This window comes from Rhinolophus sinicus, linkage group LG07 (genome assembly GCF_036562045.2).
Source record: "Rhinolophus sinicus isolate RSC01 linkage group LG07, ASM3656204v1, whole genome shotgun sequence".
Classification (NCBI taxonomy): Eukaryota; Metazoa; Chordata; class Mammalia; order Chiroptera; family Rhinolophidae; genus Rhinolophus; species Rhinolophus sinicus.
In genome coordinates, this window is record NC_133757.1 from 22802526 (window position 1) to 22826029 (window position 23504).

Sequence of the window (23504 nt, forward strand, 5' to 3'; positions counted from 1 at the left end):
GAAGAAGGAAAACAAGAAGAGCCTTTAATGAAAAGTGAAGCTGATCTTGATACTCTCAAGGGGGAAATTTGTTTTGTCTCTCAGCTCTGTTCAGCCCCAAGTAAAGGTATCTAGAAGCTTGGAACCTTATTGGACTGAATTGCCTAAAGCTTAGCAAATTTGGATGTCATTGGAGACTTGGGCTGTTTCTGTAGACTTGTTCACTTCCTACAGAGAGAATATTTGGCTATTGGGAGTGAGCTCCTTATTTCTCTCCTAGAGATGGGAAGATTGGCGTTCATAAGATTCATAGCACCTTCACTGTCAAGTACTCAGCTCATGAACAGGAGGTGAACTGTGTGGATTGCAAAGGGGGCATCATTGTGAGTGGCTCCAGGGACAGGACAGCCAAGGTGAGGTGGTCACCCCCTTACATACTGTTATTCCCTTCTCTCTATAGGGAGTAGGGTGGGAGAGGGTGGGTAGGGCCTTGAGTCTTGGGATTGGCTGAGAGCATTGGGTGGGGGCGGGAGGGAACGACACAATAAAGGACTCACTTATGTGCCTCTGGCATGCAGCTTGCCATGCCAGGTTGTGTCCCTGCCAGCTGGCCTGGGAAAGGAGTGGACAGTGGCTGGGAAGCTTGCCACTCACTTGAAATGTGGCATGAACTCAAAAACAGAGGGCCTGGCCAGCTTTTCCTCCCTGAGCTGAATTTCCTCAAGTTTGTGGGTTGAGTTCTGACCCCAATATTTTATTTTAAAATCTCCCTCTTTTTGCTTGCTCTCTGTTTAGGGAGGTTAATTTTTCACCACCTTGTTTATAAGCAATCAGGCTGATAATTAAAATGTGTTTTTACTGCTTCTCTGGAGAGTGATGTGGTCTGTAAGCAGTAGAAAGACGGCAAGAGAAGGGTGTTGTTTGTTGTGTCATTGCCAAATTGCCTGGTCTACAGTCAGACATCTGACAAGACCTAGCAGAATGAGGCTGATAAGTAGTGTGACCCCTGCTTTGTGGACTCAGTTCATCCATGTCTAGGTCAAATAGGCTCCTACCCATGAGCTAGAGAAGAACTTTCTCCATCCCTGTATCCAGCAGCCCAACATATGCCTGGTCCTTTGGGGCTGCTGTGGGAACTTAGCTGATGATTCAGTTGATAGTACCGGAGGCCCAGTAGCATCTTGCTTGTCTGTTTCCCAGCATTTGGAGACTCCATAGTGATAACAGAAGCAAAATGCTTGTTCATGGCAGCATGTGTCTCTAAGACACACAGGAGAGGACTCAGAAGAGGGAAGTTGCAGGCTTTACTCACTAACTTTTCTGACTCCGTGTGCCCTCTGGTGACTACTCCTTCATGGAAAAATGTCGCCAATTTATATCAAAAGAGCTAAATATGTTCCTTTCTATTTATGGAAGTTTCTCCTCCCTTTGCTGTTTTCTTCCTTACACTTTGTATTTTATCAGAGACATGCTCACCAGCACAGGGAACCTGAGAAATCCAGAGAATCTTTTCCACCAACGTGGAAACGGAATTTCCTATCACCTGCTTCCCATAGCCCATACTTACTTCAGAATTCTGATTGATCACTGTCTTTGTGCCATTCCTTGCAAAGAGACTGGCCTTAACTTGCTGTTCTGCTCAGAAGTCAATTTGCATAGACACCTTTTGTGGCGTGTGTGACCTAGATAGTCCCATCTCATTATGGCTTCTTCTTGTCATGGATTCAAACTTCCCCAGGTTCTTCTTTTTCAGTGACATCTCTTTCTTCTGTCCTATTCTCTGTACCCTGACACCCCGAGCAGTATAAAACTAAGCTTTATGACCACAGGTAGCAATTCAGGTATGGACTGCCTACAGTCAAAGAATGATAACAATTTTATCTGGACTATGGGTTAGTTTCATGTTTTAAGTACTGACTCAACCCTATTTAGTGACTTAGTGTCTTAAAAGCATTGAAATAGGTACTATTTAATCCTGAAATTGTCACTGTAGTATATTCCGTTCTTTTTGAGGACTTCTTTTAGTCAGTGACAGAATTCTCCCTGCTGGTTCTTCAGCTTCAGAAAGCTAGTTATTTGTTTGGGGCTCCCCAGTGACCTCCAGGCTAGCTCCTCTGTGTTGGCTATTGGAGGCTGCTTCAGTTCCTTCCTCTCCACGGGTGTCTTTGCACGTAGCCACCTTCATCCCCCTGGCCCATTTCTGCATTACCCACAGTCAGTCTTTTATAACTGACTTTCCATTTCTTTTCAGTGGCAATTCCACAGCTGCTTCTTCAGGCTTCTAATACATCTGAACTTATTTAAGAGCAGTCATGTTTGCCTGTAAACATCTATAGCCTGTTTGGTGGAGTTCCCCAAATATGTACTGTGTTTTAGGAAAGATATTTGTTTCATAGGGGTAAAGGGAACTCAAACATTTTCTTTGTAAGACTTCTGAGCAAGGGACTGCCCAGAAAAATCCTCTTCCTTCCCCTCCCCCAACCCTAGTTTCAAATGTACTGTAACTTAGCTTGGGTGCCTCTCGGTGCTTTAGTGGGGCTGGCCCCATCCTGAGATGTGACAGGATGGTAGCTTACGTTCTTGGTGGGCCTGGGCCAGTACTGATCAGCCCTTCATTTCTTCCTTTTTCTCTGTTCTTTCATTCATTCTGATATGTGCCGACAAGGCACTTGGGCTCTTCAAAGGGGACAAAGATACAGTCTCTCTCCTTAAGGGGAGCTGAGACATGCGTGCACTGGCTGTGAGGTGATTTGAAGTGGCCAAAGACTGCAGGGTAAGGCGCTAGGGACAGGGAAAGTTCAGAGGGTGGAGGGATCACATCTGGCTTGGAAGGGGAGACTTTATGAAGAGGGAACATTTGAACTTGGTTTTTTTTTCTTCTTTTAGTTACTTTTCAATGCATAGGTTTGCTTGTTTGTTCTGTAACAATATAGCATGAAACCAGGCGTTGTGCTAAGCACTTTACATTGGTTCATTTTCTCGTTCATCCTTTAGGATAATTTTTCCCCACATAATAATGCTCATAATATATTTTAGATACCAATATACTTTATTTTATAAGGTTTTCCATTATTATTACAAATTATTTGTGTCATCTTTAATGGCTTCACAAAGGACTTACCATAATTTAGTCACTATTTTTCCTATTGGTAGATGTTTGTAGTTATTTTTTTTCCTATAGCATTAAGAACTACCGTTATCGATGCCTAATAGCTAACAAACACTGTGCTACTGTGCTGGGTACTTTACACATATCTTCACTTTTCCACACTGCAACCTTGAAAGATAGGTATTATTTCCCATTTTATACATGAGGAAATTGAGGCTGAGAAATTATGAAACATTTGTAAGATCAGAGATAATAAGTAACAACTAGGGTTCAACCCAACCCAGATTTGTCTGATTCCAAAGCCCATGTGTGCTTTTTCTGCTGCTGCAGGCTGCAGAGGATATTTTTATGTTTTTCTTCATTTTAGGATTATTTTTTTAGGATAGAGTCTCAGCAATAGAATTACCGAGTCGAAGGCTTTGGTCATTTTAAGGGTCTTGATTCATATCGCCAACTGCTTTTTACTTTTATTTTTACTTATTTTTTTTTAAGGAGGGCGCAGCTCACAGTGGCCCAGGCAGGGATCTAACTGGCCATCTTGGTGTTATCAGCACCGTGCTCTAACCAAGTGAGGTAACCAGCCACTCCAGCCAACTGCTTTTTAAAAGGACTGTATAAATGTCCATTCCCACTGAGTTATATCTTCTCCAGGTATGGCTCTTTTTTGATACTCATGTTTCTGGTAGATGGTGTGCTGCTGGGCCGGGGAAAGAGGGCCACTTTCCCCAGATGATGTTCAGAATTGGCAGTGTGCTTCCTAGGCCCCTCCTGGAGACCAGGAAGCTTGTTCTGTGGTTTGCACAATCTAGGAATCCACCAGCCCATTCCCTGGAGGGCACTAGTGAATTCAGGCCGAGGGCTGTCTCCATAGATTTTGTAATCAGAGTCGTTAGTGTCTCCCACCACCCATGCAGGGAGTTTGCTCAGGGAAAAAGTAGCCCTCTCTTCCAATCTGGGGCTGTCTGAAAGAGGACATTAGAAGTGCATCCAGGGGGAGGGGAGTTACCACTTTGTGAGGGGTGTAAATGTCTAACTATTACATTGTTTTGTACACATAAAACTAATTTTTAAAAAAGAAAAGAAAAATAAAAAGATTAAAAAAAAAAGAAGTGCATCCAGTTACTGTCAAAGTGGCCTGACTGCAGATCCAGATGAATCAGCCAGAATCATGGCACATCAGGAAAGTCGTGGTATTTACCTTTGTTTACTGCCTGTCCCCATTCAGGAACTTGTTAAATTTATTTTCTTTTCTTTATGTTAGAAAAAGTAACTCATACCCTCCTCCCCCCATCATGCACACAAAATCTAAAAACACTTTCTCCTTTTATAGGGTAGAGATATCATGTGACCCTAAGAAGGCAGGACTCCCCCCCCCTTCCATTACTTACCCCTTAAACTCAAGGAATGTTTCCTGAAAGTTCTTCCATCTAAGGTCCTGACTGACTTGTGTGTTCCCCTTATAGCACTGCAGGGACCTTGAGAGGTCATTGATCCCTCTGGCTGCCTCAGGATCCCACCTTGGCTGCTGTCTGGGGACAGCCCTGTATGTTTGAGGTTTCCTTTCTGTTTGGTTAGAGGCTTATTTCCCTGTGTGTGTCATCTGGGGTAGGGTAAGGTATGGGGGCCGCATGCTTAATGGGAGATTTCTAAATGCACTGGCTGCTGAGAGGGCTCTGTGAGTGTTGATTAGAGTTAAGCCCAGAGTGGCTGCTAATGTACATTCCTGACTGATAGGGACCAGATAATGTGCTCCAAACAATATTTTTAACCTGTAGAAGATATGGAAGCTTAAAAGAGTTAAGCTTTTCTGCTACTTTTGGTGACACTAGGTGCTAAATTCCCTGCTGACATGAATAGCATTGGATCCTGGGCTTTATCAACAAACAAACAACAACACACCACCTTCCTACTTTGAAGTCTCTCTTCTTCTCCCATTCTTTCCTTCTCTTGCGTCTTTCTTTTTGTTCCTCTCTAATTCTGTCTCTAGCCTCCCATACTGTGCCTTGATCTTCCTCCCCCCACTTCTACCTCCCCAAAGTAAAATCTTGGTGAGAGATAGTAGAAAGGGAAATCCACAAACATGGGGAGGTTGCTAAGAGAGCTGAGCCCCATCTACTCACTGTCCCAGTCAAGTCTCAGCTGAGGAATGTGGAACTTCTGATTTCCTGGGTGTAAAATTGGCTGGTAAGTAAGGGCTATCGGGTGGAAGTTAAAAAGGGTGGTTAGGACTGGGAACCAGGGTCTAACGGGTGTAGGCTAGCCAGAAGCTGTAGAGGCCCTTCTGCTGGTACCCTGATCTCTGTGTATACAGGACAGAAAGAATTCTCCGTTTCCCCACCCCCGTAGGGACAGTCACCCCACCTGGTGCATCTTTCCTGTCCCCATCCCCATCCCAGGCAATGCCAATACGAGCATTTCCTCTCCTGTTTCTAGGTATGGCCTTTGGCCTCAGGTCGGCTCGGGCAGTGCTTACACACCATCCAGACTGAAGACCGAGTCTGGTCCATTGCTATCAGCCCATTACTCAGGTAAGGGAGACGTTTTTGGATATGATTTTGTCCCATCTAATAATGCTTTTATTTTACAAGGTCAGGTGGGCTAGGAAGTCTTCCACCTGTGTGTTCTAGGTTACTTTGAGCTATTCTCCCGGAGATTTTGGAAATCCTCCAGAGACCTGAGAGCTGAAGCTCACTTCATATATGCATGGGGTTGAGATAACCTTCTAAGGGCTAACTTTCTAAGCATCTAGCCCCAGGAAAGTAAAGGAAAAGATACTGTGTTAGAATGTAACTGAGTCCAGCTGTGACAAGAGTGTCCCTTCTGGAGCAGATGCCCTTTCAGATCATTCCCAAAGTAGAGACCTCTCAGTACCCCTAGGAGGTGATAGCACCAGCCAACCAGCTCTCACAACTCACACCAGTGGTTTGTTCCCCTTGGAAAATGTCTTCTGGAGTATCCCTTATGGAGTTGAGTCATCAGGAGAGGCTTGGGGCCTATGTCCCATTGGGCCCTCATCCAAAGACAGGTATGTGGAGTAGATTCGTTGACTGTTGTAGCAGAAGTGCCAAATTTTTGATGGTGGCTTTCCCCTACCCTTTGGCCTGACTGGTATTTCTCTAGCTTTATAAACGAACGAGCTTTGCATCCTAATTCTGCTTTCTTGGACCAAGACAGAGCCTCTCTCCTCCCCGGCAGGGTACATAGATGCCCTGTCCTGCACCTGCTGTGTCACAGTATTTACCTAGGATCTTCCCCACTTCTTTCCCCTTCACTCCCCATCCAGATGATCAATGGGAAAACTGTAGGGCTGCTACCCTGAAATACTGGGTTCAAGTCAGTCACTTGTTTTATGAGAGAGTCAGTTCCCCTCTTTGCTCAATCCCCTTCCCCTTCTCCTCACCCCATGGAGCTTGCACCCCTCCTCCTGCCCCCTTCCACAACTCGCTTTCAAATTTTTTTCTTCCTAAAGAATTAGAGCCGATTAGCCACGTCATTAATTCTTCAATTTGACGGCTGATATAGCAGGACCTGAAACACATTGCTGACCCCAGAGAATGGAGACCCCGTTCCTTAGCATACTGACGATGGGAGAAGTTAATTAAAATTCCACAGAGCGGAGGTGTCGGCTAACCTATAAACCTGTCGCTGTTCAGAACAAATCATTCTAGCAATCCTAGGAAAGAGGGAAGGAAAGACCAGCAGGGAGTAGAGAGGCCTAAGTGTGTGGGAGCGGAGGGTGGAAAATGGAGCCATCAAGCTTTGTCCCCTCCTCAGTTTCTTCCTAATGCTGCCCCTTTTAAGCCAGTTAGCCAGGTCTGGGGGGGTATCTGTGGGCTGGTATGTGTAGGGACTGAAGGAAGGCGGAACAACATGTGGCAGGTGACAGGTGGGCTGGTGATTTTGTCTTGGTGGTTGGTTCCCGGTAGACTTCTGCTGGCTGAAGGAGACCGAGGTGGGCTGGCATGGGGTCGGTGGTGAAGGGAAGTTCTTCAGGGCTGGAGATGGTCCATGTGCTTCCTGCACATGGCTTAGGACAAAGAGCACAGACAGGCCCTCCCAGCACCCCCACCCCATATTTCTCTACTCCAGCCACCTCTTCTGGAGTGAGTTAGGCTACCTGTTAACAGAATAGAGCACGGCAGCTGTTGAAGGTGGTGTCAATAAGAGGTTGAGGACAGAGTCTGCCCTCATCATTCAGAAGCAGTTTAGATCACAGTGAACTGAGTTTGGGTTTTTTTGGCCACAAGTTGGAGACTGGCTTTGAGGAAAGACCTCACTTTCTATTACTAGTACTGCTACTCTCCAACTGCTACTACTAGCAGCTAACATTTACGTGTTAGTCCTTAGCTCTGTGCTAGACCCTCTGCTACGTCCTTGATGTTCCTCATCTTTGGTGAAAACCTGGGTCTTACGCTTTCTTCATATTCCTTCGGAGACTGCTTGTCCTCTTGGTGTACTTTCTTGCCCGGGGATGATCTTTAACTGATTATTAAAACAAGGACAATAGCTGTAGGAACCACTCCGCTCAGTGCCATTATATAAACCTGACAATTTGAAAAATTGGAGCACTTCTTTTACTCACTCTTGGTTGGCTGTCTAACTTCTGACCCTTAGTTATTTGAGATGACCTTTCCCGTAGCTGCACAGATAGTATCTTGGACTCTTCTAAAAAATAGTTTGCATTTGGGATTGTGTCTTTACACTAGATTATCAGGGTATATGCTGGTGACATCTCTGCCCCTTTTTCTCTTACCCAAAAATATCCTGGGACAGGGGTCTTTTCATCTTATTAGACCCATTTCTTCTCTCTGTCTCTATGAATTTGAACCTTTCAATAAACTCATCTATGTATTCAATCTGGGAGTCACTGCCTCCCAGCCTTGGTCTGTTCTGGGAGACTGGAGTTCTGCTTTGCCACCAACCAGCAGAGTGGCCTCAGAGATGTCATTTCCTTCTCTGAGCCTCAGTTTCCTCATCTATTAAATGTAAATACTATGGTATTTCCTTGATAGACATTTCTAGATTATTGTGAAGATGACCTGAAATAATGAATAAGAATCCTCTGCAAAGCGGGCCAGAATATAATGTCAACCAGAATCTCTCCTCTCTGGTATAGCATTTGTTTAGTGGCTTTGCCTGTTCTCACCTCTCCACCCATGCTCTCTCTTCACCTGGCCCTCGAGGAATTACACTGCTCTTTGCAGTCTTCTTGTGGGGTTCAGCAGGAATCTCTCTTTCTTCTCCTTTCCCCCCTGTATTGTTCCTGCCCTGAATGGCTGCCTGCTGTTCCCCTCCCTGCTACCTTCCCCGTTGCGTGTGGTCATCAGGATCACCAAAATGTGATGAAACTCTGGACCCCTCACGAAGAACACGAAGGGAGGTAGGCAGCGACTATCTTCTAGGGCAGATACTCCTGGTTTACCTGACAACTTCTCACTCCCTCACTGCTACCTCATTCAAATAGGAGGAACCTGGATAGTTAGGAGACCTGGCACATCTCTTTTCTCAATTAATCTCTTTCTTCTATGTAAAATAATTTGTCAGAGCTATTCGTCATATTTATCTTTGATGCTGGGGCTTTTCTGCCTTCTTTTCTTATGTGTGTACTTAGCCACTTATATTTTGAAACATGAGACCTCAAGCCCTATGCTTATTTTGAGGGGCTCATGACTGGGAGAAAGCAGGTATTCTTCCCTGTGTCCAAATGTCGCCTTTCCTTCCTTCCATGACCTTAAGTTCTTGATTTGTAAACAGTCATAGAAGATGATATTTAATACCAGTTATGTGCTTAGAGCTGTGTTTAGGCACTCAAAAACACAGAAGGAAACCAGTAGTCTCCACATGAGGGTGATAGGCAAGGACCTTTTCCTCTACCTCCTACCCACCTTCTTGCCCCAACTCCAATAATCCTATTTTAAAGATTGATGACTTACAGATGAAACCCTCCTCCTGTGGGGGAGGCCCAGCCTGGAGCTGTTAATGAGTGGAAGAAGGATGGTTTGAGATGGACTAGAAGTCAGGTGCTGGAGGCATGCCATAGGTCTGGGTGGAATTGTGGGGCCGAAATACATTCAGCTGGTCTCAGAGATACAACCTCCTGAGGTCACATTGGATTTTGAGCACTTTCCATGAGTAACATGGAAAAGCAGACTTTTAAAAATGTGCATTGGGTTTTATTGCCATTTGAATAAAGTTAGTAAATACTCAAGAGTGAGGAAATGCAGAACAGTTAAAGACTCAATTTCATTCCCTCCCATCTTTTCCTTTCTTACTCTCTTTCCTCCTCGTTCCCTGTTTACTGACTGAACACTTGCCATGAGGCAGCTCCCCTGAAGATCCTATTCAGTGGTGGGGAAAATAGGTACATAACTGTAACAATTGCCGGACGATACTAAGTGCCTGAAACTAGGCTGTCTCCAGTTGAGGGGCAAGGGGATGCCATTCCTGGCAGAGGGAGAAATTGAGGCTCAGGGAAGCTCGATGCAGGACACATGTGGGACAGGGCAGAAGAGGCAGCCGCTGGTGCTCAGGTCCTGTGGGCTGAGGGAGGGAGGACCACGAGGCAGGCCCTGGGTCATTGCCATGCCTTTACCACCAGCATCTTGGACAGTAGCTGTGGCCCTCGAAAGGCTCTGTGGGGATTAGGGAACACTGTCTTCCTGGAGGCCAGAATTGGGATAGAGAGGGGTTGGGGAAGGCAGCGTATAATCGAGGCTTGGACTTATCAGGCAGCTGTGACTGCAGGCCCCATTTCAGGAATGCAGATGCTCATAGATCTTCAGTTTTCAGGGTCCCATCTGAGCCAGCCATGGGGGCCCTGGTGGTGAAATGAATCTGTAGGCCCACTTGCCTTGTTTGCCTGGGAGGGGAAGAAAGAGGCGCCCACAGCTCCTCCTTCCTCTGCAGACACCATATTTATTACCCTCCAAGAAAACGAAATCCTTTCTCCATCTCTGAACAACACTTGCTATCGTGCGAGTGAGCGTGGTCGGGAAGGCTTCCCAGGACACTTGGGTTTTAATCCCATCTTTCTTGTTTCTGTCATTAGGGAAATAGATGAGTGGTATAGGTGTAGAAACTTGACTTAGCTGTGTTATTAAATATACAATATAATTTTGTGTTACTTTGCTCACTGTGGTGGCCTGTTTGTTTTTGGGGGGATTAGTCCAAGTCTGCATGAAATGTACCGATTCAAATTTGTAAAGTGAGTTGTGGCCTCTGGGGGGTTTTGATGGAGCAGCTGCCCCTTCTTGCTTCATTTCTCCCTGAGGTGAGGGAGAGTCTGGAAGGAAAGCAGTCACTGTGTACTGTTTGGTAAGGGGGTGGGTTTCTGGGGAGAGCAGGGTGTTTGTTCCAGTGGCTACAGGGTTTACTGTGTGTTATGTGTGGGGTAGATGCATATTCACTAGCTTGTTGAAATGCACCTTTCTTTAGTGAAAGGTAATTGCATTTAGAGTTTTCTCTGACAGAGAGGTTTGAAAGTTGGAAAAAGAGGCAGCCAACTTTCAGTTTGGATTCTTTTGGTTCCCAGTGGTCCAGCAATCCTTTGGCCTTGGGCTTCATAACTCAGTGCTTTTAGGGGAAGATGAATCACAAGCAAAGGTTGTGCCTCTGACTTTCGCCTTTTCTGGTTGGGGATGGAGAGCTGGATCTGGAAGAGGATACCTAACCGTGATACCCTGAAGAAAGGCTGACTGACTTTCTCATGCTCCCCATTGTGGCCGGGCCTCCTGCTGGCTTGGCCCATGGCCAACAGGAAGGTCTCTCTGTTCTACCATCCCAGGGTCGGGCAGAGGGAAGCTTCCTCTGGGGTCTGTTTAGGGAAAGGAGACCTTCCCTAGGCAAGGAATGGCTTGGTATCCCCCTTTGAAGGCTGCAGAGCACGTAGGAGGGAGCTTCCTGCATGTGGTGCCCCTGGATGAGCGAGTCAGAGGCACAAAGGCACCATGGGGCTGCCATGTCTAGAAGGAGAGTCATGACACCTGGAGAAAGAAGGAAGCTCTGAGTACTGCTAGGTGGGCCCCTGGGTCCAGCCTGAAATGACCAAAAATTGGAAAAGGTACAGTGTGGGAATGCAGTTGAGTCAGAGTCTGGTCCTGCTCAATCTCATGGCAGTGCCTGCCACCCTTGAGTTCATTGCCTGTGCTAAGCCAAGCCTCTCTGGCGGGTGTATCCATCAGTAGCGAGGATGAAATACCACAGGGGTGGGTTTCACTTCCTCAAGACCCTGGATTTCTGCCACTACTCAGGGCAGGATGGGCACAGGGAGGCTCATGTGCTGAGCTGCTGGCCTGAGACCAGCAAACCAACCAGCCACGGCTGGCGCAGAACCTGTTTGTGGGAGCGACTTCTTCCCTGGCCAGCAAGGTTGGCTCAGTTGTCAAGAGCTGACTTAAGTAAAACACCACAAATAGAAACAGAGACTGCTGCAGAAGGCGGGAGACTGTGGACACAGTGTCCACGCACTGAGCCCCTGTCCCGCTAACAGGGATCTATTTCCTTCCCTCAGTCTCAGTGTTTCAGTTCTTTCTTTCTCCATCTCTGTCTCTCTCCCTCTTGCCCCCCACCCTGCCCCCAATCTTTCTTTCTCTCTCCAGATGCTTAAGCACTGCTATACTAGACCCTGGGGAAACAACAGTGAGCTAGACAGCATAGTCTGATGGAGAGACAGACCAGTCAGATGGGAAATGGGTGTGCTAAGTTCTCAGCCGGGGGAACAGAGCACTTGGAGGCATCAGAGCCTTCCTCCTCCTCTTCTGCGGCCTGCGCCTCCTGGCTCCCGCCCCTGCCTGCACCGCTATTTCTTCTGCTCTTCCCGCATCAGGAAGAGAAGAGGTAATTTTCCTGCCGCAGCTGTGGCTGACTTTTCTGGGTTGTGTGTGCAATGTGCCTGTGTTTTTCCACCTTTGATCACTGTTCTGCCGACAGATAATTTAGCAATCACATCCCAAGGTGGAAGCATGGAGTTAATGTTAAAATTAGTTTTTTTTTACTCTTTAAACTTCAGTGTGTGATGAGGCAGAGAGGAAGGCGGGAGGGTGAGGGGAGCCATAAATTCTGTGGCTGGTGTAGCTGTTCTCTGAGCAGCCGAGAAGCCTCTGATGTCTCCACAGCACTTTCATTAACATTTAAATTAAGGGTTTGTTTTCCAGTCTGTTTTATAGGCAGGGACCTTTCATGGCCTGTCACATGCAGCAACCCCCCCCCCCCCCCCCCCCGCCCCCCAGCCAGTGTGTAATTGTAGCCACTGCTCTCTCCTAACTCTGAGTTGCAGCTGGAGTTCAAAGGGAATTCCTAGAGACGGAGCTCTGGAGGTACAAGGTACAGCAGTCAGACGTGGGTGTCCCTCCTCAGTGGAAAGCACTGCGCAGGCGCTCCTGCTCCTCTTATCTGACCTGCACTTTTCTCTTTCAAGGGACACACACTTCAGTCTGACTCTGACCCTTCCCCACCCTTACTTCCCTGGGGCCATGGGCATGTGGGAAAGGGTGCACCAGCGAGGCGGTTTCTGCTTATATCATGGGTAAGGGCCTGGGACAGATGGTTCTAAGATATAGATCTTCATGCTTATCTTTCTCCTTTTGATACTTTTTGAGCCTCAGAATACTTCTTCCTACTCTACTTGACTTAGAGAAGCAAAAATATCAACGAGATTACCATCTGAGAAGAATTTATAATACAATAGGGCCCTTTGGTCTTAAAAAGTACATAGACAGGTATGTGTACACACATCATACTTAGTGACCAGCTCTGAGTGTACAGAGTTTGAAATAGCTTACTGATTTAAGTGATTGTTTAAGGAAACCGTTCTCTGAGGTCTTGACATTTAGAGGAAGCTCTCTTACACCTCACAGAGTGAATTTCTTTCTAAGCTTCCTTACACACTGCATATCGGGCACTATTTGGAGTGTTTTGAAAAGACGTCCCTGCTCTGATCTTTCTTCTTCTCATCAGCGTCCTGTTGATCTGTAGATGATGAGAATGTGTACCAAACACAAAGCATCTCATTAGCTCATAACCTCTGAGGGCTCAGTTCACCCACTGTTGGTCTCGAGCTAGCTTTCCTCTTTAGACAGTAGTGAGAGGGGTATTAGAGCCTTTCTCTCTTTCTGTTCAGAAGCTGAGAATTTTCTTTCTCTTAGAGCCTTGATTTCACTACTTGAGTCACTACATCTTTCCTCCTTCCTTCACTGATCCACTCTAAGGTTCTGTGACTTATCTACAGGACTGAAGATGGTTGAGTGTCTTGCCCTCCTGTTCCAGGTAAGCTAGTCAACAGGTGGGCACCCTCATGCCCTGAAGTCTTGCCCAAGTGGAGTGCGGGAGGAGCTGGGGTGACCCCTGCGCAGGTGCTGCTGGGCTCAGATTGCAGCCTGGTGTCCAGACCCTGCCTGGTGGTGATTAATCTGGGATGCGGGACGGCAGAGGCCCAGCCAGGGCAGCTTTGGTCCCTCACTGTGAAGACCTTTGGCTTAGAGACTGAACTGATCTCTGTAGTCTGCTTCGGCTTGAGTTTGATCTGTCAAGGCTAAAGAGGAACCTGATGGTGGGGCGGAAACTTCTAGTCCTGTCTGACTTATGGCACCGATCCGTTCCAGTGGCCCTGTCATGATAACACTCGTATATTTAAGAAGATTTCCCCACCTGTTAGGTGTAACAGATCAGTCAAAAGAAGGATCTTCATGAAATATCTGTGTTTTTAGTTTCCTGAGCCAATAGAGCTTACTCTTATAAGTAAACTGGGGGATGGGGTGGGCCAGACACCCACATCCTGAAAAAGGAAATGATGGGGGTGTGGCTGGATCAGTAGCATTAATGTATGTTTATGTATTGGGGGGTCATGTCACAGGTGGAAGGATCAGCCCATCCTCCTGCAGTTAGGTGGCTCTCAGGCCATTTGGGGCAGATTTCAGTATTTTAATTTAGAGTTAAGTCATAAGTTCCTGTTTTCCTTTTCATTTCAAATATTTTGAAAATGTGTTTCCCCCCTTTCATCTGTCAGAGTCCTGGTCCCTGGGATCTCCAAGTGACGGTCCACAGTATCAGTTGTATTTCTTTTCTTCTCCTAGTTCAGGACAGTCACACATGGCTCTACTTGGTCATGGGCTTAAGACCCAACAATAGGAATTCTGCTGCCACAACAGTTTCCCGGGATCACTGAGTCTCAGTAAGTTTCTTTACTATAGTAGTTCCATTTGAGGGTTAGGAGATTAGAATCCAAGAGCTGGAACATATTTCTCAAGAAAGAGAATATATATGTATATAACCAACAATAGAATATGTTGACACCATTGATATAGGAAACTGGCTGTAAAGTTGCTATGAATCATAAAGGTGTGTGTTGATTCTGAATTCTGCTGTGCTGACTAGAGTTTCTGTGTATGATTACCATAAAGGATGCATTTATGCTTCAGCAAGTCAACAAATGTTTTTGGTTCTTCCTTCAGACCAATACTAAAAGATGTCTGGCTTTGTGGATTGGACATTTGCTAATCCTCGTGCCTCTCTAGCATGTTCTTGAACAGGGCTCTTTCAAAGTTTTGGATTGTGAGCTTTTGGGGTCAGGGGCTTTATTTCCTGTCTTTTGTAAGAGATATGTGCCTGTGTGCTACAGATGAAACCCCTGTGCCTCTGGGGTCCCCTGTTAAGCTGACTACCCAAGATCTTTGCCCCTTTTTCCAGCTGGTTCTTGCTCCTCTCTCTGGCTGGGGCATTTTCATAGGGGGTAGTTTGTGACATGGTCTGTAGTGCCCTGTCAGATAGGCTTGGCTCAAACAGAAGGTGTTGGCAAGGGAGGGAGGAGTGGAGTGAGGAGAGTGGGGAATCCGTGCCTACAGAAACCTTGGTAATTACAAAGGGAATATTAGTCCAAGATCCGCTAGCCCAGGAAATTGCTTTCTGCAGAAGCTTTCCTTTGTCATAGTTTGCAATGCAAATTTAAAACACAAATAGGGAACAAAAAAGTATAGGAGGGGCAGGTAGAGTGCCAGTTGGCATGTGATAACATCCAAAATCTTCAGCAGCGTCTTAATTTGCAAATGAGAATTTCAAGTAATGAGAGAGAAACTTTTAGGAGATTAAAATAATTATAAATCATAATTTGCTGTGATATCTCCACCACCACCACCACCACCACACACACTTTCTATGTTCTTGTGTTCAGATTTGTCTCTGGCCCTGCTCAGCTTGCCCTGCTGTCTTCTCCTCCACTCCTTCCTATGGCAAAGCCATAATCCAGCTTCTAGAACAATGGCCATGTAGTCATGGTGTAGTATTTTGATTTTCACAGCAGGCTGGAAGCAGTAGCCCCGTCTAAAGTCGGTATACTTAAAATGTGCCCACTGGTCCTGGGGACTGGAGCCTCCATGTGCAGGCTGACGAGCTTGCATCTCGAGGCAGGAGCTTGCCTTCTTGGAGCAGGTGTTAAAGCCAAGGCTCTTCATCTTATGCTTTCTCTGATCTTCTTACCACCATGGGTAGGCTTGATGAAGCAGAATGTAGGGCAACCAGGCCTTTTCCGTCTCTTGATTTCCCATGCTTCATCTGCCCTATCTACAGAGATGTGACTTTCTGCTTCCAGGCTGGAGACACTAATGTCTCTGTTGCTTCTGGAAGCTTTGTTGGTGCTGGAGGTGGAGATAGGTAGGGGGTGACCACCACTTTCATTATGCTGGCCTAGCAGGTGGTCAAGTGAGAAACTTCAGACTGGCTTCTTTATAGGAGCTGAGCTAGACAAGAAGATAACAGAGAGAGGCCAGGAGGCCGTGGAGGATGAGCTTTTCAAGTATAAATGTGCCCCAGGGGGCCAGCCCGGTGGCTCAGGTGGTTAGAGCTCCATGCTCCTAACTCCGAAGGCTGCCGGTTCGATTCCCACATGGGCCAGTGGGCTCTCAACCACAAGGCTGCCAGTTCGATTCCTCGAGTCCCGCAAGGGATGGTGGGCAATGCCCCCTGCAACTAAGATTGAACACGGCACCTTGAGCTGAGCTGCCACTGAGCTCCCGGATGGCTCAGTTGGTTGGAGAGTGTCCTCTCAACCACAAGGTTGCCAGTTCGACTCCCGCAAGGGATGGTGGGCTGTGCCCCCTGCAAGTAGCAACGGCAACTGGACCTGGAGCTGAGCTGCACCCTCCACAACTAAGATTGAAAGGACAACTTGACTTGGAAAAAAGTCCTGGAAGTACACACTGTTCCCCAATAAAGTCCTGTTCCCCTTCCCCAATCAAATCTTAAAAAAAAAAAAAATATATATATATATATATGTAAAAAAAGTGTGCTCCAATTGTAGAGGCCACTGTGCAGCTGTGGGGGCTGCTTCTCCTCCTTTGTGTGTGGCTCTTGCACATGTGACATGCACTGGCTGAACAGATAGGGAAGGAAAGGCTGAGATGTGTGGGATAAAGTGAAGTGGACCTCTTTCAGCCCGTGGCCACCGTGAGTGTTCCTCCCTCCCTTCTTCATTGATTGAGGAATTTTGAAAGAGAGATTAGCTCGAGTGTTGTTCTGGGTCAGTCCTGTTGTGCCTGGTCAAACCTCTGGGGTCTCAGGAGCACAGTCTCCCTATAGGATGCTGCTCAGATTTCACCAGCCATCACTTAGCACATGCTCTGCACCCTGAACTCACTGCACCATTGCCATTAGGGGCTGTGGAGAGGGTCTAGCTCAAAGTACATGACCCACTGTCTCTCTTTCTCCCAAGGACTCTGCTCTTACAGGCTGTTTCTCTCTCTCCAGTTATTTGCTGCCTTATTGCAGCTGTAGCATTAGCTGTCCTGGACAAGTCTGGGCCTCTTTTCCTCCTGGGCCTGAATGGGAGGAGATCAAGTGAGTGATTAGCGTGAGGTCCTCCAGAAAATGACCCAAGAGAAGGGTCAGTTGGGCATGAGGGTGAACTTTGTAACATTTGGCAAAGAGAGAGATACACATGGGTTCATGGGTTTGAAGCCCTCTACTTTCCTGGCCGGTTTGAACCTCACTAGTATCCAGGGTGAGCTGTGGTTGAGAATAAAAACAAAAAATTAATACAAAAAATATAGATTGTTCAAAGGCTTCTTCCACTTGTTAGAGGTCTGTGGTCAGGAAAATCCTTCTTTGCAGGCTGGTAAGGGTGGACTATCTCCAGGAATAAGGAGAGGAATAGAGTTTTAAAATTGCTTTAGTTTGCTACTATCAAAATAAAAATGTGAAAACATTTTGATACATAAATTCCACTTCTAGGAATTTATCCTAAGGCAGTAACCAGACGAGTATGCAAAATATATGTATAAAGATTTATATTAAGAACACATATGTATCCATTAATAGGGGTCTGGTTAAATATTTTATGGTCCATTCACCCAACAGAATACTACATAGTTATCGAAAGACTTATATAGATGTATATTTATTGACCCCCAAAAATGTCATAACGTATTGTTAAATGATAAAAGGTCACAAAACAATATGATAGTTGTTTGACTATCTCTTCAGAGTTATTTCTTATGTGGTGGATTTCTGCTGACATTTACTTTCTTTTTACTTTTTTGTATTTAAATTATTTTATAATGTGCCTATTTTTATAATAAGCAAAAACATAAATTACATTTAAATGTCTATTTCAGTATCAGGCAACTGTATAGAGAATCCTTCCTTGTTTTTACACAGTTATTTAAATTAAGGATTCATGGACCTACATTTACTTTTTTATTTAAAACAGTTTTATTGAAGTAAAATTTACATACCATAAAATTCACCTATTTGGGCCAGCCCAGTGGCTCAGGCAGTTGGAGCTCCATGCCCCCTACACTGAGGTCGCCGGTTTGATTCCCACATGGGCCAGTGAGCTGCACCCTCTACAGCTAAGATTGTGAACAAGGGCTCTCTCTGGAGCTGGGCTGCGTGAGCAGCTGGAGGTCGGCATGAGCTGCCGTGGATTATGGTGTGCTGCCATGAGCGGCCAGTGGCCATCGTGAGTGGCCGGCAGCCGGCGAGAGCTGCCATGAGCTGCTGTGAGTGGACAACTGACGACCGGCGACCAACTGCCTCAGCTGGGGGAGCACAAGGCTCATAACACCAGCAGGGGCCAGGGAGCTGTGTCCTACACAACTAGACTGAGAAATAACGGCTTGAACCGGAGTGGGAGAGGGAGGCGGGAGGCGGAAAAAGGGGGGGTGAAATTCACCTATTTAAGTGTATAATTTAAGTATACAATTCCATGAAATTGTCAGAGCTGTGCAACCATCACCACACTTCACTTTAGAATATTTAAATCGCCCTGAAAAAAATTCTTCCTTACATTCACTTTTACAGCCTTAAACATGTTTTCATGCTCAGGACCTTTTGGGGAAAGAAATAAGGTAAAATACTGGAATTTGTTTAAAAAGGTAAGGTAAACTCAGAAATGTTTTTCTATGTGTAATGCGTATCTCTTGAGTGTCTGCCTTATAGATATATTGAGAATGCTGCTGTGCGCAAGGTTACGTAGGGAGTATCAGGCACAAGAGTTAGCTTTTACCATCCAGAGGCTTATAATCCAGTTGGGGAAACAATGCTCGTCCTCAGATTTATTCCAGTATATATGCGGTGTCAGGGTTATTGACAGGAAATTGGAGGAAAGCAGTAGCCTTTTTATGAAATCAGGGGAGCTTCTTGGGTGACATGGAATTTGAAGTGGGACACAAAGGGATAGCTCTACTTTAATTGCAGAAGGGAACTTGTGGCAAGGGGACGAGTATGAGCAAAGACATGGTAAGGGATGGGGCAGCTCAATGTAAGCTTGGGGTTCAGAGCAGACAAGTGTGACTGGCGGGGCTGGAGGGTTTGTATAAAGAAGCGGTGGGCAATGAAGCTGGAGGGGAGGTTTGGGGCCTGGTTTTAGAGGGCTTTGAAGAGCAGTGTTTCATTTTAACCTGAGGATAATAGGGAACCATGGAAGATTTTTGGCAAGATTGAAGCTGTTAAATGATTAATGTGGTGGCACAGGATATAAGATACTTTGGAGGGGAGAGACTGAGGCTGTTTGTGTACTGCTTACTTTGTTAGCAGTAAGGGACTAGACTTCTAGGGACAGTGGGAAGACAACCTGGATTGAGGAGAAGCAGAGGAAAGAGGCTGTAGGCAGTCATGACTGCGTGTGGGGGAGAGAGGGAAGAGACCCAATGAGTTCCTCTATGAGCCTGGTGACTACCAGGGAACCTGGCTTTGAGAAGGCTGAGTTCTGTTTCAGACACATTGGGTTGAGCTGGTGATGGGCCAGTCAGGTAGCCATGATCAGAGACAGCCAGGAATGGTGGCCTGGAGCTCAGACATGGGGTCGAGATGCAGAAGACATCAGCATGGAGACAACAGTTGAAATAACATGAGGGATTAACACTAAAGGAAAGCTCAGAGAGAGAGAAAGACAGCCAGGCGAGGAGAAACCAAGAGGCTAAAAGTACCATCAGATAGGCAAGAGGAAAAGGAGGAGTGGACAGGGAGGAGGACATCCCGTAAGAGTGGACCGTGGGCAGCTTACAGACACTCACTTATCACTACCTTGTTTGTCAGGCCTCCTGCCCTGCCTATTCTAAGTGGTGATAGGAGAGATTAAAAGTGCACAGCGTTAATACTGACGCATGGAGGTTTACAAGCATTTTATTCCCCTTGCTTGATTTAAGCATTTTGTACTTTTCCAACTACAATAAATCCCAAGTTTTGCTCTCTCTCAAGTTCTTTCCCCTGGCTCTTCTTGCTTTATTCTCTGTTGTTCTACCCTATGGTTACTTTTCCCCTTGAGGATTGGCTACTTTGGGCTTGGTAATTTTTCCCCGCTGAGCTTACAACCCAGTGTAAGCTGGGTTGTGGAGGGTCAGCAACTGAGCTAGAGATGCTAAGTGACAAAGTGAAGGAGTATCATTAATCCCACTTGTTTTCTCCATGTATAATGGTATCCAGAGCAAAGCAAGAGAGGCTGATTTAGGAGAGAGAAAAAAGCCAATTGACCATTGCCATTGGAGAAATTTCGCATCAGAGCCACAGAACCTGGGGGCTGCCCAGGTTCTGGGCTTGCTTGGGCAACTGTGCCTGTCTGAAAACTTTTTCTTTGAAGAGAATTAAATAGAAACTTTCAAATCCTCCTTGGGATTTTGAGGCAGTAATTCCATGAGGCTTGTCATTTGTGTTTGAAGCCAGTGGTGAGGAGGGTGGAGTGAAGAGAAGCGAGGGGGTGGAGATGGGAAGCAGAGAAGGAATCAGAGAGAGAAGTTTTATTGAGGGAGAGTTTGCTGGGTTTATGGGAGGGAATCTCTCCCCTCCTCCCCATTCGGGTTTGAAAGGGCCGGTGAATCTTTGATTAGGTGCAGGTCAAAAGAATTTACACATTGTGACCTTAATAACTAGAGGTGATTGGCAGGCGGGCTGTGGGGAGGGGGCTGCGGGCCCCTTTCATCTCACTTAGCACAGAGGAGAGACAATGGGCCAGCCGATTTTCCTTGTTGTCCCTTGTTTGAAAAGGTCTGGTGTCTCTACTAGGTACCTGTGACATGGGGGTCTTGATTGGGGTCTCATAAAGGCCCCTGCCAGTATGTCCAAAGGCCAAGAGTACAAAAGCAAGCAGTGGGTGGGGGTCTCAGCTGACCACTGAAGAAGGGAGGGGAGGGTCCGGGAGGCAGTGGAGGGAGAAGCAACCCCCGATGGGAGCCCTTATAGAAGGAGAGGAGGAGGGGGGCAGAGAAGGGCCATTTTTGTCCCTAACTCATCAAGCACATCTGCAGAATTGTCCAAGCTGCTGCCTCCCAGTTTCAAAAGAGAAAAATGATCGTTTGATAAACCGTCCCTGATTCACCACTTTCTCACAAGGGTGGGAGACCCAGCCCTGACCTCTGTATGATTTCACATCAGGACCAGGCTTTCTTTCTCCCACCCCAAATTGCTAGAGAAACTTTGAAATGTATCCTGTGGCTTTCTCTCTCCCTTCTTCAACGCACCCCCCCAACCCCCATTTCCCACCCTCTCTACCCTACGGGCCTCTGTTTTCTCCCTGGGCGCTCCAGAGTGTAGGCAAGTAATTAGTCCCCTCTTTCTGGGGCACAATGAAGCCAGGGTGTTTGGCGGGCCCCTTCCCACCGCTCCCAGAGCCGGGAGCCTGGTGGGAAGGGCCAGGTGGCATGTGCAGTGTGTCCCAGGCCTGCACAATCATTGGGGCACAGAGCCGGGGGCTCAGGGACTAGTGTGCTCCTGCTTCTTGAAGGAATGTGCAGAGGCGCATGCAGTAATGGTCCCCACACAATGCTTGCATTTTTTTCCAGGCAGAGGCATCTTCCCTGTGAAAAGACTGCCGAACCTGCCTGGAGCCCAGGCAGGAGCTGTAGCTGCCGTGATGGTGTTATTTCCCACCCTGCGCTTAGTCACTTGGAGCTAACATGGGAGACCAACAGGCCGCGTCTCCAGAGAGCCTGATCTTTGTATCCGATGTGTGCTCCCCCTCTGCCCTGTCAGTTTTGTGTGTTCACGGAGTGTTGATTTTAATGCGGGTCTGTGTTGGGCTGGGAGGCCAGGCTGGGGGGCCTCAGGTCTTTGTCTTGCTGGGCCTCTTCTTCTTGGAGGGTCTTCGGCCCCGGAGGCTAGTGGCAGATTTAAGAGGTAGGGTGAGATGCCAACTCTGGCTGGCAGAGGATTCCCCCATCTATGTGTCTGTCACAGACCACGCAGGGTGCCCAGAAAACAAGAGCACCTTGGGATGTGCAGGCACACACGCTTGCTTGGCCTCCCACCACCCTTGAGGGAGGCGGTCAGTTTTACCACACAGGGCTGCCAGCTTGAAGTGAGTTACACCCTCCTGTGACTGAGTCTGGCAGAACCACAGATTGTGCGCCTCAGGGAGCCAGGACAGGGCCTTGTCTGCAGGGGTTCAGAGGTGGGGACAGACGGGGGTGGGGGGGTTGGGGGGTGGGGGGCGCAGTGCTGGAGGAGCACAACTCTGCTGCAAATGACTACCCAGCGATGGGTAAGGGTCAGGAGAGACCAGAACCAGACAGAAAAGAGGCAGTGTCTGGGGGAGCATTGGCAAATCTCAAATGTGCATCTCTGGCAGTTGAGGGGAGAGTCCCTAGAAAGTAGGGACAGAATGGGAGGTCAGAATTTTCCCCAGTGAGGAGAACAAGAGCCCCGTCACAGGTAGGCTCACTAGGGACTGTCCAACAAGATGTCTTCTGCCTTTACCATGCACCTCATGCAGTGTAACGTCGTGCCAGGAGCTGGGGAAAGGGTCTTTGCCCACTCTGGGCCCTAGTCCTGCTGAGAGAACATGCATATGCCTGACTTGAGAAGGGGGAGACTGGGAGTCAGCCTAGTTGTGGCCTGCTATGCTTCTGGGGAGAGGGAAACCTAAGGGTGCCTCTGAATTAAGGAGCTGGTGGTGACGGCCTGCCCTCCCATGGCCAGGCTATGGTCCTGGTGGTGGTGCTGGGGCCTTCATCTGAGGAATCATGTTTTCAGAAAGAGCCTGTATCCTCGCTTTGTACAGGATCTGAAGGAAGAGATGCGGGCTGGTCACTGAGATGAGGTGGCCCAGGAGAGACATCCTGCTAAGGCTCCCCGAGCACGGTGGCTCCTGTGTGCCACTTTTGGCACCCTTTAGACTGTCGTGGGAATTGGTGCCAGTCACACTGCCAGTCGTGACGAGGGGAAAGGAGCTGGAGCCCCCAAAGCCTTTGAGGGGCCTGAGTCAGAGGGCCCCACTGATGCAAGGACAGCTCCTGCTTTGGCCATTCTGTGTCAGAGAGCATTTCTCTCACTGAGAAATAGACACTTCCAGAAATACCTTCCCTTTTTCCCTTAATTTTTCCAGATGCTGTTCCTCCCTTCCTTTCTCTTGCATTCTGTGGGCAGCTCATAAAAAGCCTGAAAGAGACAGAGCTTATATGTATGGATGTGAAATGGAAGAGAGGGGTGTCAGGGACGGTCATGCTGGAGCTCCAAGATGACAGAAAACACTGTCACAGCCCAGGCTGTCCTGCCAGGGCTGGGAGGGCACCAACAGATCATAACCTTTAAATGCAAACTTGATGGAGGAAAGAGATGGAAACATGAAAACAAATTAGATATATCTATAGGGGGTGTTCAGCTGGAGAAAATGAGCATTTCTTACTAGTGGAGTTCAGAGCATTTCATTATTAAGCTTCATTACAAGGGGAAGAGTGCAGCAGACCTCTCTGGGGTTTCCCTGAGCTGTTTTTCTCCCTCTTTAAAAGTATATTTATATCTAGTTGGAGGAAGAGCAGTTGCTCTCAGTAACTTTGCGGAGCACCCAAGAATTTAAGGCAGAGTTTGAAGCAAGCTAGAGGGAGGGAGAGATGGGCCAGTGGGAGGGTGCTTAGAGGTGCTCCCTCATTCCTCAACAATAAAAAAGAGGTGAAAAAGCCCTAGTGGGGGTAAGGACCTCTCTTCTGGAACTAACATT

General features: G+C 47.2%; 1 protein-coding gene across 4 annotated transcripts in view; it reads left to right on the plus strand.

Annotated features, from left to right (window-relative positions):
• The window catches only part of FBXW4 (F-box and WD repeat domain containing 4), a 74613-nt gene that overhangs the window by 16580 nt on the left and 34529 nt on the right, over positions 1–23504 (plus strand). For 2 of the 4 annotated variants that reach the window (XR_012498447.1, XM_019724958.2), the window contains exons 4-5: positions 260–392; positions 5522–5616. Coding sequence is in view for 3 of the 4 variants with exons in the window: in XM_019724958.2 (XP_019580517.2) it covers positions 260–392; positions 5522–5616 (228 nt within the window). In the remaining variant the exon portion in view is untranslated. Of the gene's footprint in view, positions 1–259; positions 393–5521; positions 5617–21351; positions 21643–23504 lie in introns of those variants that run through there. The other 2 variants (XM_074339152.1, XM_019724959.2) reach the window with 2 other exon arrangements.